The sequence below is a fragment of the Ambystoma mexicanum genome, chromosome 5p, assembly GCF_040938575.1.
Source record: "Ambystoma mexicanum isolate Mex_15411 chromosome 5p, UKY_AmexF1_1, whole genome shotgun sequence".
Taxonomy (NCBI): Eukaryota; Metazoa; Chordata; class Amphibia; order Caudata; family Ambystomatidae; genus Ambystoma; species Ambystoma mexicanum.
In genome coordinates this window covers 947,619,439-947,638,356 of record NC_090930.1, presented here as the reverse complement: position 1 = coordinate 947,638,356, position 18,918 = coordinate 947,619,439, and the positions used below count along the sequence as shown (strand labels likewise).

The 18,918-nt window shown below is 44.8% G+C and overlaps 1 protein-coding gene across 5 annotated transcripts in view; it reads left to right on the top strand.

The window, feature by feature from the left end:
• Window positions 1–18,918, top strand: part of MTCL1 (microtubule crosslinking factor 1) — a 669,362-nt gene that overhangs the window by 134,427 nt on the left and 516,017 nt on the right. For all 5 annotated transcript variants that reach the window (XM_069613397.1, XM_069613399.1, XM_069613396.1 and 2 more), the window contains exon 2: window positions 17,909–18,133. In XM_069613397.1, coding sequence (XP_069469498.1) covers window positions 17,909–18,133 — 225 coding nt within the window. The remainder of the gene's footprint in view (window positions 1–17,908; window positions 18,134–18,918) is intronic.

Here is an 18,918-nt window from a genome sequence, read left to right as displayed (position 1 = left end):
GTACTCACAGGATATTACAGTATTCGTTGTGTGCTTTGGGGTCCGCACAATGCAGTATGCCATGCACCTGATATAGTCTCAGCTGGGTATCCGTAGAAATGATTGAACTTAAAAAATCGAATGGAGAAATGACCGCATCTTTTTACCGATTTTTCTAAAAAATGTGGGTCATTTTTCTAAAATATTGGGTGGGGTACGGGTAATAGTTACGGTGGGGGAGAAGTGGGCAAGGGTCACAACATGCATTATCAAAATAAATTAAAAAGATGCAGCAATTGCTGTGGTGGTGTTGTGCATACCGACACTGCACAGAACCCACATCACATGGACCCATTCACTGTGTGTACTGTTTTGTAGGAGTTCTGTGACAGGTGCATGGCTGTACACAATGCTCCTGCTCCAGTACCCTCAAACGATGTCCTTTGGTTAGCATGAGGATAGGAAGTCTTGCGCATGATATGGTAATTGACCAGGGACATGCATGGAATTCATGGCCATAAGCTATGCCCAGTGAGCGGAACTGCTCTGGGGGTACTGTGGAGAAGGATACTGTGTGCCATGCGCATGCGCTTAGTGAGGAATTCATGAAGGAAGTCTGCTTATATTGATCTCATTGATTATGCCAATTGTGATGTCATGCATGAGAAGTGCATAATGAGGGGGAGTTATAGTTGTGTTGGTAAGCTTAATCCAGGAATTTCTAGGTTTTAAATTGGAACCCTAATGCCCCTACGACTGAATTGTTTTTTTTTCTGGGACTATTTTACTAGATTTGAGTGTGGCTAGACGAAATCCACATAGGAAGGTGTGTTCCATGAAGGGTGATAGAAAAGTCCTGCCACTCACACCCTTGCCCTCCACTCACTCACTTTGTCCCTCTCTCACACAACAGGTGCCTGTGCCAAACGGATTGGGTGACCTTGTTTCAACTTGGCTTCTGAATAGGTCATTATAACCAAACATGAAGCTACTGTCCATGGATACTTTGACAGAAATAGGGAAACCTATTAAAGTCATGGGGCCAGATCTACAGATGTGTTTTATAATGGTGCAATCCCATTGGAAAAACCTCAGCTATCCCGTAGCCCCTTCAAGGCGTATGTCTAGTTTCTATTTTTCCCTCTTTCACTATTTCCCACACTATTTTAGTTGTGCTGTGACGTACCTATTGCCGCCAACCCCTCAATGTTTGCAGTGAATGGCAAAAACTATGACATATTATAAAAAATGGATCCAGTGCAATGGGTTTCTGATCTAGTTTCCTCCCAAACGTCACCTAACCATGAAATTGAGAAAGGAATATCTTTCAACGCCTGCAAACATTATGATGCACAGAGACTGATCAAGAATGTTACATTGCAACAAGCAAGGAGAAGACAGAAAAATGTGCTTATTTTAACCTTTCCCATTACTTCGTGTGTCTGATTTGGGTGTCTTGCATTATTAGTACCCAGGGCAAGGGGATGCTTCTCAGCCAATGAGGAGGTTCGAAACGGCGGCATTACTGGCAGTAAGCCCCCCACTCCGAGCAGCTGCCATCTTCCCCCACTGGGGAATGAGGTAAGTGGTGTCCCACTTCCCCTCTCCACTCCCTCCTCACCCATCCCCAGAATTCCCTCCCCGCCCCCCATCCCCACTTACCTTTGTTGAAATCTGTTTCGGGAGCGGACGCGCTGGGAACACTTCTGTCCCCAGTGCGTCTGCTCCCGATCTGTGACAGGCCGTCATGGAAAGGCAGAAGGGACTACACGTAGTCCCTTCTCCCGTTTCCATGGTGGCCATTTTCTTGTTTACTTTTTTCCTTTTTTCATGGAAAGGGAAAACAGACTTTGTTTTCCCTTTCCTAGCTGCCATTTATTTACTTTTTTTCTGTCCCTTCTCCCCCCACCACTCTATAAAATATAAAAATCCACCGCATCCAAACCTTTCACAGCCCTCCCCCTCCCCAGGAACCTGCATCATATGTTTATGCGCATTGACCTGTCTTCAACCTCTTCAATCTTGACCAGGCATAATTGGATCTCCTCTTCCCTCTCCGCCAAGAGAGGGATGCAGGTCATCTGCTGCTCCACAAAGCCTCAAATCACGGTTTTATTCACTTCAGTCCTCTCACGAAATTAAGCTACTTCCTGTGCGATGTCAGCTATGATCATACTAAGGTCTGATTTTGCCTTTGAGATTAGATTCCATTTTCAGGCACAGCTCATTATGACAACTTCAGGGCATGCTTTGAGGAGTGCAAACCTGCCCCCCCCATTACCCACTGTGCTGGATGCACTACCCGCATCTGGCGAGTCTTAAATTGCTTTGCCCTGGAGGTGCTGTAGCTGGGGTGAAGGTCTTTATCATCTAGGGGTGCGGCCTTCTTCACCTATGCTGGTCGAATGAATCAGCATTGTGCTAATCCTACTGCATAACCAAATAGCCCTGCAGTGGTGTCTCCCAACACACCTCTATCCAATCAATTTCCCCCGGGTCCACCCAAGTGCCATCGGGCATGATAGGAGATCCTCCTGCAAGAGGATCAACCCCTGTAGAGGATCAGCCATTCCACCACCTCAATGATATGCAGTCCAGCCCCAGAAAGCGGGTGGGAAGCCATGCACTAACACACCACCCAAGCTCAGCAGAAGGTATCATGCTAGCAAACCCAGGCTCCCTTTTTATGAACTCTGACACTGACCTTGTGACTCTGGATTGCTGGGACAGAAAACTTTCTATGAGCCATATTGACCTTCTGTTCCTTGTTCCTACCCTGCAAATAATAGGTGTTTGCGTGAGGGAGTTGGAAGGTAACACTCCTAGTCCCACCTCTCGGCACTAGATGATACGTATTTGCTGCTGCAGTGGAAGGGAGAAGGCCATGGTGTGAGTGTTTCCTTGCACTATGCAGAGCAGAGGAGGAAAGTACCTTCAGAAGGGAACAGGCCCGATTTTCCAGCACAGCCACACTTCCTTGTTTGCTACAAAATCCATGGGAAGAACAGGCTGAATAAAGCTCCTCTCCCTGGTGCATGCCTCACCCACCATGATACCTACTCCACCTTCAAAGTCCTTTGAGTGATTGACCAGCCATTTTTTGTGTCCAAACACCCTCCCTCGTAATAGTAAAAGCAAAAAGCATCTGGGAGACACCTAATTCTTCCCCTGTGAATGGTCTGACCTAATGACCCACTTACAAATAGCTTCCAACAAAATCCACATTATAGGTGATTTAAATCGTTAATCTTTGATTTGATTACCCTGGAAATACCTCCGCTGCTCTTTATTAACCTCAGTGATTCCCTTGCTGTCTCTGTCTTGCCTTCTACCTTGCCCACATTAAGGGGGCATACCCTGGACACAGTCCTCACCTGGGGACCTGCTCCACTATCAGACATCACAGCTACTCCTCTGCCATGGGCAGGCCACTACTTCTTCACCAATAAACTCGCTAGACTGGGGAATCCCCCCACTTCACACCAGGCTCATGGTGCTGATCTCCTTCACGTTACACGGATCAGGTTTGTTAACAACACTCGTTTTGCTGAAAGCTTTAACTGAGATGTCTTTGTGCCTTCCAGAGGAGGTCCTCTCTTGTCTGCAGAATGAGATCACCAGATCCCTCAACCTCTTGTCACCTGATGTTAGGGAGATTTTCTAAAGTTCCTCTATTTAGGACTTTATAACTCTCTGTACTTGGCAATACAGAACTCCAACTTCTAGTAGGTCTGTACCACTCGAAATAGGGGTCGCTGTGGCAGAGCAGCCAGGCTTATCTCATGAGGGAAAGAGGGCTGTAGGAAGGTACAAGAATTTGTAGCATACATATAGTCCAAAGAAACAAGTATACACTCTGTAAATTATGTGAAAATAGTGGTTTATTACATATATACACAGGCAAAGAGAAATCTTCAGAAAGATAAGTACTATCACAATTAGCAAACACAATATAAAACAATATAATACTTCTGATAAGTAAACCACAGTGTAGAAAGACTTATAGAATGGCAGTATGCAATTCAAGGTAAGTAAAAACCACGTTGTACTAAACTTTGTAGAACATTCTTTTTCAGGAATAAAATGAATTTACAAGACCAACATAAGCAGGAAAGCACTTTTCAACACTTGTAATGCTTTCTTTAGAGAGGCCTTAGGCTTTAGAAGTCCTTTCCTATCTAGGTATGAGATTCTCTGAGTCGCAACGAGACACTGGGTATCAGTGGTCTGTTCTGGGCATAACAGGATAAGGCACATGCTGTAGAAAAGTCAGAGTTCCAGAGGATTATTCTGTAACAAGTCAATACTAAGCTTTTAGTAGCCAAAAAGGGTTCTGGCTCCCTGCATGCGCACCAGCATCAGGCCTGGGCGAGCGCTTAAACGCACACATTACCACATTAGCAACACAGGAGCGGCAGAACGACTCTGGGTATGTATTACCCTGAGTCTCACAGTACCGCAGCAGTGAAGAAGATGAGGCAGGTGGACACCCTCACGATGCAGCAGCTGCAGGACTCGGTCACAGAATTCTTGGTCTTCTGATAAAAGAAGGGATGCTGTAAAGGATTTTGCAGCAGTAGAGTTGAAAGGTTCCCATCAAGGGATTCTTCATAGCTTCTTGCGGCTCTGTGATTCTGGCACCCTTTTCAAGACAACAGATGAACGGTTACTGCCCGGGTTGATTCACTTTGCTTTCTCGGTCCAGCTCTCTGGTGAGGGGACTTTAAGGGGACTTCAAGGATGGAATTATGCCTCTGTGTCAGAACGCTGTTTACCCCCCCGAACCAGCTCCTCATCTGTACCTTCCGATGAGCTATTCAGGAGTTTGGATGTCCTCCTCTGGCCTGGTTTCCGGACATCAGGATCCTTTCTTTCCTTCGCCTTCTTGTCCCTCTTCTCGTGCAAATAAGGTCAGGCTCCCTCAGAGGCCACCTTGGCAGGATCAGGGTACCTGACCTCGGAGGACTCCGAGGAGCCAAGCCTCCAAACCAGGGAAAAGGCCGGTTGGCAACAAAAAACCCTGGGAAGGGAGTTTCTTCTGTATAATGAGTCCTTCTGCATTATCAGTCTTCGGGTGGTGTGGCATTGAAGATTTCCCAACAGACACAAGCCAATAGTTACAGTCCACTAGGGGTAAGGTGTGGCACACTGATTTAGGCGAGATTGGAGTTTTCACCATGGGCCAAACATGGGTACTGATGAAAGAGCGTTGATGTCACAGCTGCAACTGGGTAGCAGAAGGAGCCGTACCAATGCCGGTAAGAGTACAGGAAGGCAAGGAGGCTGCGATGCTGCTTGACAGGGAGAAGCGAATAAGCACTACAGCACTGTATAACTGCTGTCCGCTCTGTTGGATAAGCAAGAGGATCAAGCACTGAAGGACAGAGGAGAGGATAGGAGAAAAAGCTGATTGTTGGAAACCAATGAAGAAGAAAGGGGGTAGCAGAAGGCAGTGGAGAGGACCTCCAGGGAAAAAGTAAGAAACAGGTAAGGAAACCAGAAGGAATCGTTATGGGAGCGGAGCTGAAAGGTGCACTCAGCAATTAATCAGACACAGGGTGAGGTGCAAGAATGTGGAAGCGATAGGGACAGAAAGAAAGGACAAACTAATAGTAGAAGCGGCGGTAATAGTCCACTGGGAACCGTAACAAGGAAGGCAAATGAACAAACACCCAGCCCCAGAGTGACAAATAGAAGAGAAGAGCCGTGAGAAAAGATAAGGGAAAAGGGCAAGAAAACACCTAAGAGGAAAAACTAGCGAAGCAAGGAAGCAAACTGTGAGTAACACAGTAGCGTTGGGATTCCGGACGGATACAACGCACCGTCAAGGGGGCGTGGCACAGATATATACTCGCCGGGGGCCATGTTGGTGGAAGACTAGACCACTCCACCAGTTCTCGTGTAGACTCTAATGTTTCCAGGAATGCCATAATTTCCAGGGGCGGAGCCTGACACTCTGAAGATCAGGAAGGAGTCCACTATATATTCGGAGTATTCGACCTCCTAAATACAATGCACTGCATGATGGTCACAGGTCCCAGGGTATTGGCAGTCTGCAGCCCGGAAGGTCACATGCCATCATGGAATGGCTCAAATTGCAGGTCGTCTTAAGGTTGACTATGCCCACTAACCCAAAGGAAGGAGACATCCTCTTCAGAGCTCCTCTGTCTCATGGAAGAAAGGGTCAGAACAGCAAGCATCTCTGGTCGCTGGAAGTAGCTGTAGGCATCTTCTCTTCTTCCTCTTTAGCTTTAGATCCATTAATCGACTGTGCACCAGGAATTCAGCCTCTTAACAAGGAGCCCAGCCAATCAGCACTCATGCCACATTCAAACTTGAAGGCAAAAGCCAGCTGAGTTTTGGGATCCTCCTCTGCTTCCTGTCCTCACAGACACACTGGTGCCTTGGCTGGCTTCGCAAAGGACCCCAGCTGAAGAGAAATGTCAAACCAGGACCTCCCCCGCCCAGCAGGGCAGACGAAGGACCAAGAAAGGACCAAGCAACCAATGAATGGCAAAAAACTAAACAATCACCATTTTGGTCAATGGTGACCCTTCTGTGCATTAATGCGGCTGTGAGCACAGCCTGCGAGTAACAATTACACAAAAGTCGGTGGAACATGTCCATTGCCACCAACCATTCAGGTATGCTTGTCACTGCAACATAAATGTTACAGGAGCAGTGAGAAAGGGGGAACAGTGTAACCCATCTGCACTCCACATACAGTGGTGTGTGCTGATCTCACAATATAAAATGTAAAACGAATTAGAAATCTCCCTCTACCCTTGGTAACGTGTTCTTACAAGGAGAATAAAATAAAATAAAGAGGGAAACCCAAGGGGCATCCCAGCAACACTGCAAGGAAAGTGCTTTGTGCTGCAAAATGCCATTACAGATGCCTGTAAAGTTGGAGGAAAGCCAGAGTAAAAGAATGGGTGAATGGGGATAAGGTTCTCACTTACCCAGGAACATAGACAAAAAATCCACAAGTCCAGTAAAAAGGGCTACGGGTCTCACAGGTGAAGGAGATTTGGCATAAAAATTGAAAATCTACCTAATACCCGCACCGACCATCACTAAGAGGAAAGAACTCCTCACAAATTAAGCAGTTGGTATGATGCAGACTTGGCACTCATGACAAGGCTACTGGTACTTGAACACACTTATGGTGAAAGACCTGCTTACAAAAAGACAAGACAAGACGAACTGACTGAGGCGCGTAAGAGGCTAGAACCTTACCATTAAAGTAGAGGTAGAAACCATGCCTTCATAACCACATCACGCAGGACTCAAATATGTCTAGAGATGGGTTTGGCATCTTTAAAGAAATGCCCTCAATGCCTGAAAGTGCCTCGGTCCTCCTTGGCTTCCAAGAGCTGGCTGACAATTTGTCATCCTTTCAGAATATAGTGGAATCGATTCACATCACCATGTCCCTTCGCTTGTGGTGTGCAACCCCACAGCATCTTGCTTTGTCCCCAGAAGCTTCCTTTGACCACGTGACCCTCTCAGACAACATTAAGTCTGTCCTTTTGCCCCTCCTAATCAAGACGTCACCAATACTTTGGCCAGAGTTTTCTTTCTTTTACAAACAGACTTAGTAGAAGCCTTGAGGTTGCAACATCTTATGATACAGTGACTGGCTGATAGAAAACGCAACCAGTCTACATAGCAAAAGCTGAGGCCATACTTGCTTTTAATAGAAGTCAAATTACTCAAATATCTCCATGCAGTCTGTGGGGGGTTGCCAGAAGCAATAGAAGCCCCTAGCTCCCCAGAGGACAAACACAGTGAGGTGATTGCCCCTCGTGTGTTCTGGAATGCCCCGTCGGAACATGTTTTAAACACCTGCCCCAAGTTTGCGAGCCGTGACCGCCGTCTGCCTTCATTTGGCAGCCCATGTTCTTCTAAGCACTCTTGCTATGGGAGCTATATATCCACTAAAATGCAACGGCGCCAGTAATGATCCCTGCGGCACTCCACAGTTTATTATAAGGGGAGATAAAAATAATATATGGTCATATGAAGCCCATGCTTGTAGCATTGTACACTGCAGCCCGATAAGGATCCAGTCTCCTGGCATGGATTATAATTAGGGCTCTGAGTTTTCTGTTTTTACTGATTTTTACAGACGGAAATCGCTCTTTTTCCTTTCAGTATTTATTTGCAAAAGATTGTTAAAAGCACAAATTCAAGTCTCTTGATTAGGTCTTTAACTTGTCAAACATGCATGGCAGGTTAGTGGCTGTGCAAAGGAACATGACAAAAAGGTTGAAAAAGGAATGTAAAGGGGATGTGCTCCAGGATGATGGCTCCCTGTGGCTCTTTCCTCTGGACCTGCCTTGCCTTGGCAGAGCTAGGTTCAGGATAAGGCACAGTCACATGGTGTTTTTTCAGATCCCTGGTCTGCAATATTGTGAGTTACATAAGGACCAGAGGCAAAATGTAGCCCTTCATGGCCTGGTGTATGGCCTTCAAAGCTATTGGAGGTTTACAAGAAAGTGCTGCCTGCAAAACCAAGCAAAGCAGGGCAGAGATTGAAAAAGGTTGACACCTTCATTTTCTATGTGTTTACTTTCATACATGGAAGAGGAACAAAATCACCAAACCAACAGATAAAAATAATGTCCTTCAAAGTAGGCAGTACTTTTCTTGTAGCATAAAAAACTCAATAACAGTGCATGAATGTGGTTTTAAGGGACACTAACATTTCCATACATACAAAATTCATGGTACAAATGAGAAATTACTTTTGATGTTGCTGTTCTGAAATACGTTTGAAAATGTAGGTGGTGTTGTGGAGGGCTGATATTATTAACTGTAGCATGTGGTGCCTTGGGAGCTTGAGAAAATAATATTAAGAGAGAGTCCCTGGAATGCCCCTCGCCCTCATGAACATGATGGCTCGAAGAGTCAAAAACGCACATAGCCACTCACTATTTGTTCAGTCCCCAGGAGGACCAGTGACTGACACGTATGCGGAAAGATATTCTCTCAGACAGCCATTCAAACCAAATCCAGTGAATGTCTTTATGGATACAGGTGCTTCAACATTGGTCAGGGACCCAAATGCCTCGAGGGATGATGTTGGCTAATGCTGGGAAGCCACTGTGCTGACGTCATTAGTGACACCACGATGTAGCTAAAGTTAGTCACGAAGTACACTCGCAGCCATGCACCAAATGACACAAACACACACGTGAATACACGAAGAACATGCTTACACAGTTTTGTAGATAGAGTAGAGATACATTTACGTACCGTCAAAAGCTATTATTATTAGTGCAGAAACGCTGAACGCAAGGCAACAAAGAGATGCAGAGCAAGCTTGCAGATGCTTATGGCAACAAACCTTATGGAACTACAAGAGCACATAAGAAACCTGGAAGGACCAAATACGACTAACCTAGGGAAACCATAGCATGGTATAGATATATAGAAACCACAGTATAAGTATAATGAGGATCACATAAAGCCAAAAGCCGCAGGACGAGAGACGAGGGAAAGCAGAACCAGGCTGCACAGAACAGGAAGGCCCGTGTTTTCAGTCAAGGTCAGAGACAAGCAGTGCATTCCAAACTTAAAACAACAAGGGGCCATCTACAGAAAAACTGAATAAATCCTCTTAAATTGCAGACCAGAATAGCTCGATTTCGTGGTCCTCAGCCACGTGATGCGGCTGAGCTAGACAATGGTTATTCACCCATGGTGGGAAGATAAACAGTTCTCAGCAACATGACATGAAGTGACACATGAACTTGTTAATAATGTTGCAACGTGGAGGGCACTCTCACGGGCAAGAGGTGCACAGAGCGCTGAGAACAGAGCTGGGTGCCAGGCCTGGGGAGACCATTTCCAGCCAATCAAGGGACAGAAATCCGGGGGTGGATGGCAGAGGGCAAGGGCCAATGGTAATCCTGCGACCCTGCAACAATGTAATAGATAGTTTCTTTGGGAAGGGGCAGGCCAGCCACCTGACATGAGGGGGCCAATTAACTAAGATCCATAGGGTCAATCTATACAGTGTACTTCTCTGATCACCCAATCAGAAAGTGGGATAGGTTTTTCGGGGAAGGGCCCATGTTGTGACGATACTTTGCAACAAAATGGCCTGACACAGGTTTGGGAGTGGGGACACTGGAGATTTTTGAATGTCCTGTATGATCTCTGTCGGTTTCGTAATAAACGGCAATTCTAACTTGCCCTTGGCTGAGTCCTCCGTTTGTTCTGGGGGAGGGTTGTTGGGCCCTTGGAGCTGAATGGGTAAACTCGTAGTAACCCCCAGGCATCTGGCACACCATACCTAACCAACAAATATTCAGAGCTTTTGTGTTCATTGGGGGAGAGAGAAGCAATCAGCACTTGGCACTTGGAGAAAGGGGGATTCAATACAGTGCAACCTTGTGACCCTTGGCACACACATTAACATTTTAGTATTGGTTTTATGAGGATTGAAGGTAAAATATCAGTAATTGAATAAAGACACTCATTTCAGTGTAACATGTTGCTCTTTGGCAAGAAGAATATGTTAAGCTCTTGCATGCCCTGAGTCAGAAAAAAAAGAAATTAGCGCCTGAAGATAAGGGGATTTGAATGCAGTGCATACTCGTGATCTTTGGCGAGCTGAATATTCTGAGCCCTTGTGTTCCATCTAAGGGGAAGGAATGAATCGGCACAGTATTCCGCCTGGTAGAAAAAGTATATCCAAAATGCTTTTGTTACCAACAGGATGAATGGCAGCAACCAGCACTCAATCTATTATTGCAGAGCAGCCTTGTGAATTTGGGTAAATATTTTGTTCTGACTTATCATGTTCATACAGCACTGTATGAAACATGACATACATCACTGTACTGTAGCCTTTAGACCTGTATGGGGGTTTTGTGCACCCTCAGCCGCCATTTCCAACCTATCTTGCAAAAGGGGCCCACCTCTTCCTACCATCCTCTAGGCCCTCAGTGTTATTACCTAGGTCAGGCACAAGAATCAGAGGCTTACATGCTGAGAGGATGCAGGTTTATGTCATTAATCTGGCCCTAAACCCTCTTCTGTTTGTAACTAAAAGGTAACTAAAAGGGCCCGCAGCATCCCTTAGCTGTACCAGCATCCCTTAGCTGTACCAGCGTCCCTTAGCTGTACCAGCGTCCCTTAGCTGTACCAGCGTCCCTTAGCTGTACCAGCATCCCTTAGCTGTACCAGTATCCCTTAGCTGTACCAGCATCCCTTAGCTGTAAGTATCCCTTAGCTGTACCAGCATCCCTTAGCTGTACCAGCGTCCCTTAGCGCGTCCCTTAGCTGTACCAGCGTCCCTTAGCTGTACCAGCATCCGTTAGCTGTACCAGCATCCCTTAGCTGTACCAGCGTCCCTTAGCTGTACCAGCATCCCTTAGCTGTACCAGCATCCCTTAGCTGTACCAGTACCCCTTAGCTGTACCAGTGTCCCTTAGCTGTACCAGTATCGCTTAGCTGTACCAGTGTCCCTTAGCTGTACCAGCGTCCCTTAGCTGTACCAGCGTCCCTTAGCTGTACCAGCATCCCTTAGCTGTACCAGCGTCCCTTAGCTGTACCAGCGTCCCTTAGCTGTACCAGCGTCCCAGAGCTGTACCAGCATCCCTTAGCTGTACCAGCGTCCCTTAGCTGTACCAGCATCCCTTAGCTGTACCAGCATCCCTTAGCAGCATCCCTTAGCTGTACCAGCATCCCTTAGCTGTACCAGCGTCCCTTAGCTGTACCAGCGTCCCTTAGCTGTACCAGCGTCCCTTAGCTGTACCAGCGTCCCTTAGCTGTACCAGCATCCCTTAGCTGTACCAGCATCCCTTAGCTGTACCAGCATCCCTTAGCAGCATCCCTTAGCTGTACCAGCATCCCTTAGCTGTACCAGCATCCCTTAGCTGTACCAGCATCCCTTAGCTGTACCAGCATCCCTTAGCTGTACCAGCATCCCTTAGCAGCATCCCTTAGCTGTACCAGCATCCCTTAGCTGTACCAGCATCCCTTAGCTGTACCAGCATCCCTTAGCTGTACCAGTATGCTTTCTGCAAACTAGCAAATGCTGATTTGTGGCAATGTTATACTGGTATTTTATTTACACAATTTGCCAGGTGGCCTGGATCTTGCACTGCATGGGGTTCCCCTCATGCTCCCACCAGGTTGGTCCTCTCCTTTTCTCCCTCTACATGATCCGCTATCTTCTATCATTTCTTTGTTTGGTCTTTCTCACCACTCCTATGCTGCTGACTCCCAAACCTTTATCTCGTATTCCTCCTTTACCGATTCGATTCTCTTCACTGCACTCTTTCTGCTTGTCCACTCTCTGTTCAGCCCTCGATGTCGGCTAATTTCCTTCACCTTAATCCTTCTAAAATAGATTCCTTATTTTTCACTGTTTCGAATATCCCACCTCCTTTGCTGCCTGTTTTTATATCCTTTTCTCCTTCACTTTTCTCTTTAGCTTCTTCTGCCCGTAATCTTGGGGTAATCTTTGATTCGTCACTTTCTGACTGCGTGTATATCTCCACTGTTACCCGATCTTGCTGCTTTCACTTGTTCAATAGTCTCCATTTTCATGTTGCAAAAACTCTCTCTTGTCTTCTCTTGTTTTTACTATTGTTCTGCTCATGATCTTGGCCTACCTGTAAATCAATTGGCTCTGTTTCACTTTATCATTCTTACATTCAACTACTGTTATATTTCTCACCTCATGAATCCGTACCACCCTGCACTGCACGTACCTCCTCATTGGTTGATATTGGAATCTCATTTACTATTCCACTTTCTTTGCATTGTGTTTAAGTGTCTTCACGGTTTTGCTAACCGCTATCTTTCTGCTCTGATCTCTTTCTACTCTCCACTTTGTACTCTCAGATCACAGTCCCAGTTTCCTTTGTCTGTTCCCCGGCCTCCCTGTGTTCAATCCCGTTGCTGTTCCTTGTCCCTCTTCGTCCCTAAATATTGGAACAAATTCCCATATGCTCTTGCTCTTTCCCTCTTTCGTTCCCACCTACAAAATCATATTTGTCTCTCCCTTTTTGTGAATTTCATCATGTAATTTGCACACCTATATTATTGTTCTGTACGTACACGTGAGGCACTTTTGCAAAAATGTTTTATTAGCCAAAATAAATAAAAATGTAAATTCAATATCTTGGAATGTAGTCTGGTTACAGGTCACAGTTCTGTTATTCACTTATTTCAGTGTGTATGGAAACTTGGACCCAGGATTTAATAGTGTGCTTTAAAGTCTGCTTTTGGTTGATCTGATGACTTGGACTTCAGTTGTCACTGAGTAAGGGTTTGTTTCCCAGTCTCTCTGTATATTTCTCTCTTGTTGGTCTGAGAACCTATGCTTCAGTTCCCAGTACATACTTGTTTTTCCTCAATTCATTCTGGGAACCTATATTTTAGCTTGACGTTGTCAGTTTTTCTCTGAATTACTGGGCATGTGGTCTTCTGTTCCCACAATGGCTGGTTTCATTCCTGAATGCTTCTCCAGACATTATCTTACCCAGTGAATTTGGGAGTACTTCCTTTCCCACAATAAAATGTGTCTTTACTTCATTTTGACTTCACAGCCACCCTCTCCTTTAGCGGTAAACTGAAAATGAACTTCAATTCCCACAATACAAAACTTATTTTCCTTTATCTTGATCCACAGCCTCTCCCTTCATAGTTATGGGAAATGTGGACTTCCCTTAATGCAAATCTTGATCTGCCTTCTAGAGCTTGATAGCATAGCTCTTCTGCGGTTTCCGGAATTCGACCATCATTTCCCACCATGCAGAGCTTCACTTCTTAGAGTCATAAGACAACCGCTCCCTCAGAGACATGGGGAGTATAGATATCAGTTCCCACAATGCAGCACTTTTTATTTGGATCGTTGAGCAGCAGAATCGCACTGGTTTGATCTGGCTCTCAGGTTAACCACTTAGTCTATGGCTTTGCTCTCTGGTGTTTCCCTTCTGTGTCAGATTTGCCACTGATCTTCCTTTCGGTTGCAAGTACTCTGATGCAGGCTTCTTGCTCTGGGAGCCCACCTGTGATCTGCTTTTCAAGCTGGAGTGGCTGCTCATCTATGTTGGTGTCATGTTCCCCAGCCTGCGTTCTCCTAATCCTCACTTCTCCGTCTGGTTCTCCATCTACCACATAGTCTGTGGTGTTTTACCCCGAGAATAATGAGGCCTGACGGATTTCTGGAGCATTTCCCAGAGAAACCCAAAGCCAAATAGGGCTGCAGAGCATACAGGGGGCCTGGCGAGCTGGCGGGCGTTATGAAGGGGACGCACTGCCAATTCTCTGCAAAAATGAGCGTTGGCCAAGCCAATAGGCATGTATGGTTCTGTCGTTTTTTTTTTTTAATTAACCATTTCTGCCTCTACATTCCAATGCCAATCCTATTTGCTTTGTAAACACTTGCTTTTGTTAACAGGACTTTTATTATTCCCACTTCTTGTTTATCGAGCCACTTGAGAGCTGTATTCTTAGATACGTTTTGAAACGTGAAAGCGTGCACAGGCCTCTGGCAGCACAATAACCTCGTTGGAAAAGGAGACGGCGTTGGTGAACTCTCCCGTGGGAAGAGATCCAGCGCTCCACTCTGCAGCTGTATAATAATGCGAGTAAAAATAACTGGCTCTGATGGTTTGAGGTCAGGCGGGATCTTGGGAGGGACTGAAAATGATGCATTAGGAAATTATACAGCAGAGAGGCGGTGCGTGTTCCTCAGTGCACAAACGCCCGTGCCCCCTTTCCATTGAAAAGATTTTGCAGCATACCCCAACGACACTCGTTCACTTTTTCAATGAACCCTCATTTTGTGCATTTGAAGTAATGTGAAGGCACTGGGGCTGCTCAGGGACATGTTGGACGTTTGTCTAGGGCTGGAGCAGTCACTGCTTCTTTGGAGCAGGCCAAGCACTGGCTGATCACTGAGTCAGCCCCTGTGGGTACCTCCCAGAATACATTTGAAGTAATCTGAAGGCACTGGAGCTGCTCAGGGACATGTCGGGCCTTTGTCTAGAGCTGGAGCAGTCACTGCTTCTTTGGAGCAGGCCAAGCACTGGCTGATCACTGAGTCAGCCCCTTTGGGTACCTCCCACAAGGCTTGTGACAGTCATCACTGTGAAGTGTAATTGCGAGATGGATAGTTCACATCATGGTGAGGTTCTCAGTGGTCGAAGTGTATGAAAAGTACCAGTGAAACTGTGTTCCCTGCTGGCCTGCCCCCGCTCCCCACCGCCACGCCCCCTCCCACGTGCAATACAAACTCCCAAACAAACAAGGGACTGTTCAATGCAGTGCACTGAAGACAAGTTTCAACTTCTTCCTACACTTTTATTTTAAAACTAAGCCATTCAGGAACGGCTTCTTTTGAAAATAAAAGTATGGGAACAGTAAAACGTTATATAAAAAAGTAGGGGAGCACCACTCCCAACCACTTCGACCACTTCACTACATTTAATAGTAATTGCCTCAGGAAGGTATGCTTAAATAGTAGGTCACGTGAGACTAACATCTGACGAGATAATCTGTAGTGTCCGCAAGGCCGGGAAAATGCGGTGACCACCCACGGTTCTTCAAAACTGACAGTTGTTTTTTTTTGCCAAATGGACCGCCCGCCATATATTGCCACCATCAATATTTACATTTTTTAAAATGCTACTGAAAAGGCTGAGGCAGTGAGGCTAAGAAATATAGCTGGATATTTATTTTTGGTCAACTAAAGAGATGGTCAAAAATGTGTCACAAAGTGAAATCACAAATTGAAACCTATCCTTACACATAAGCATTAGTTATAACTGTTTGTAGGGGTCAAGTCCTACAAATTAAAGTGGGGGGACTCCTCAACAAACGCAATCGGATGTGACGTCGCCAGGCATTAGGATATCAAGGTGAAATATGCACATTTCATTAAATTGGCTTTGCATAACCACCGAAATTGAACAGGACACATGGCATTTGCCTTTCATGAAATCAACACCCACACAAAACCAAGAGAGGATGTTTTTGAAAACTGGGTGTGCATGTTTTAAACTCCAACAACCAATACAAATGGTTTCCTTCGGACTTGCAGTACCAAAATGGAACATTTCACCTTTAGTTGTGCGTTATTTTTCATCAGGTTATATAGTGCAGTGGTGAAGTGTCTGGTCTACAAATCTGCCACTGCGGTTTGATCCCTGAGGTCAGCTTTAATTCATAAATTCAAAGAGGACATTCAATGTTTCTCATTTTAGCTGGGGGGGACTGAGTAAAACTCATTACTTTGGAGTAAAACTCATTAAGATAATTGACTGACTTTGTATCAGTTTCATTGGTGTGCAGGGGACGGGAGTGCCTCTAGTTTTAGACACTTTTCCTTTTGTTCATGTTTTTCGCAAGCCCCGTGTCAAGGCCCTTATTCCTCCCCAGCACCCTAAATCTTTAAGATTTCATTTATTAGGATATCCATGTTACTTTACTCAGTGTGCATCTATTGAACTCTGTTTTAGAGGTAAGGGGCTCACAGAAGAGAAGCAAGCACAATTCCAAAACTTTCTGAATAAAACCTCTGTTACTGCAGTGTGGATGCATAGTGTCTTCCCTTGGGACCCCCCATCTGTCAGGTGCATTGGTAGGTCTACCTTTGCATGCACATTCTGAAGTGATGCCTGCATAGGGTACAGTATGCTGATGTAAAATGCACTTACACGTGCACATTTCAATTCGATTTTCCTTTGTGGGTCATGCGCTGTTTATGCATGACCCACATGCTACTTTTTCCAGACGTTAAGTCTCACTTGCGCCTGGTAACAACAGTCACATTGAATTATTTGTATTTAGGAACGTGTAAGCATGTGGAAATAATATAGTCACAATTCTTGATTAGTTAAGCCAACCCATGTTTCACAACCATTCGGTGCTTTTTCAAGGCTTGCATCTTTGACTGCTCATTTCTATTGGAATATTAATTGCATGCTATTGCTGTCTCATTTTAAAACTGCCTAATGCTGGAGGTAAACCTATTATTATTTCATGTTTACTTTTTCAGACATACTGAAACTTATGACCATATTGGGTTTAAAGGCTCATTTGTTTACATTCTTCAATAGAAACTAAGAAATTAATAGTCCAAATACAGGCCTTGGAAAAGCGTCGACTGAGTGTGAAACACGTTAGGTGGCTGAAGATAAAGCTCACATGGACTGTCCATGTCAGATTAAAAGAAGGATTTGTAACTAATCAAAAATTCGGACTTGGTTATTTAGATATGTTTCTGCCACTTAAAAGGGATTTTAGAAGGGTAATTTGTTTTTGTTGTAAATATGCTTTGTTGAACAGCAAGGGTAATAACAGGGAAAACGATGTGACTATGACAGACCTGCTATCTCTACAGTCACGTGCAGCAATATACAAACGAGCAGCAAAGTGGCCCAGAACCTAGTGAGTCTTTGCATTGGTATCCTGGAGCATTTTACCTCACTTTTAAGTATTATGTTTCGATTTCTAGTGCCATTTACTCATTATTAAAGCTTTTTCAGCTTAGAAAAAAATAAAAAAACTCGATTTTCAGAAATACATTATTTTTTCTAGAGCCTGCTCAGAAATAACCATAGTCAAAGCCGTTTGAAATTTCAAATTGGACAGTTTAAGACTGCCCTTACAAAGATTTATAAGACAAATACCAAATTCTTAACAAAATTAATTTCTGGTACGCACATAAATACAACTGAAAAAAGCCACCCTTGCTATATAACCATTAAAACAAAATACATTAAGATAAGGTTATGATGAATTTGCTTATTGTTTGAAAATAGAGTGTAAAAAGTGTAGTATTTACAAGTGGTAGTACAGTCTGTTTGCCACCACCAAAATGTTTGCATTAAGACAGAATTAAAATGTTCTCCTTCGTTTAGCCATCCTTCCATGACGTCACTTTTCTTGTCTTCCATAGGATGAGCTGGATGAGCTTCGAGTGGAAATGGAAGAGATGCGTGATAGCTACGTAGAGGAAGATGTCTATCAATTGCAAGAACTGCGTCGAGAGTTAGATCGGGCCAACAAGAACTGCCGCATCCTGCAATACCGCCTGAGGAAGGCGGAGCAGAAGAGTTTGAAAGTTGCGCAGACGGGTCAAGTCGACGGGGAGCTCATCCGGAACCTGGAGCAAGATTTAAAGGTATTGCTATAATTACCATGCCCAGCTCCACCTCCCCCAGGGTGAGCAATGACCTCATGATACCTTGTAACTAAGGGCATAGTACATCTTATCATATTTGTGTTTGTACTAAAAATGCCATAGAAGATGATTCACAAGCTCTTAAATGTGTCTATTATAACTTTAAAATATATTTTGTGTTGTGTTGTTCAAAAGTACATACAAAGCCATATAGCTATTGTAATCGAATATGCATAGTGGAGCGATGCAGTGTCCCAGAAAAGCAAGAGCTCTTGGAACTGAGCTAGTAACAGCAGATTATGGGTCTGATTCATGGAAGTGTTTTATAATGGCGCAATCCCATAGGAAAACGTACTGTGAACCAGGCCCTATAACTCCTGCAAGTAACTTCAAAACGAAAGTAAGATCTCGGATGGATAATTCACGCTTGATATGAAAAACCATGCCTGCGATTTACGCACCCCCAGTAATGTTATCTCAGTGACGGTGCTGCGAAACAAAAGTGTAGGAGTGTCCTTGGACTGCATCACTCCAGGGAGCAAATATTTCACGATCCCAAGTAATTTGCAAAGCTTGTGAAATATTTGGGGGCATTTTTTTTTGGTCACCTGGAAAGTAATTAGGTCCAGCTGCCAAACTGGCAGTGCAGATGTCATTTCTCTATACCCCAGAGAAGTGTAAGCATAAAAAGTGCAAATTGCTTGTCAATCCTTCGTAGTGCAAAAATTGTGTAAATGCTTCCCGCAATTTACAATGGATTCCCGTGGGATGCTCCTTCTTTTACC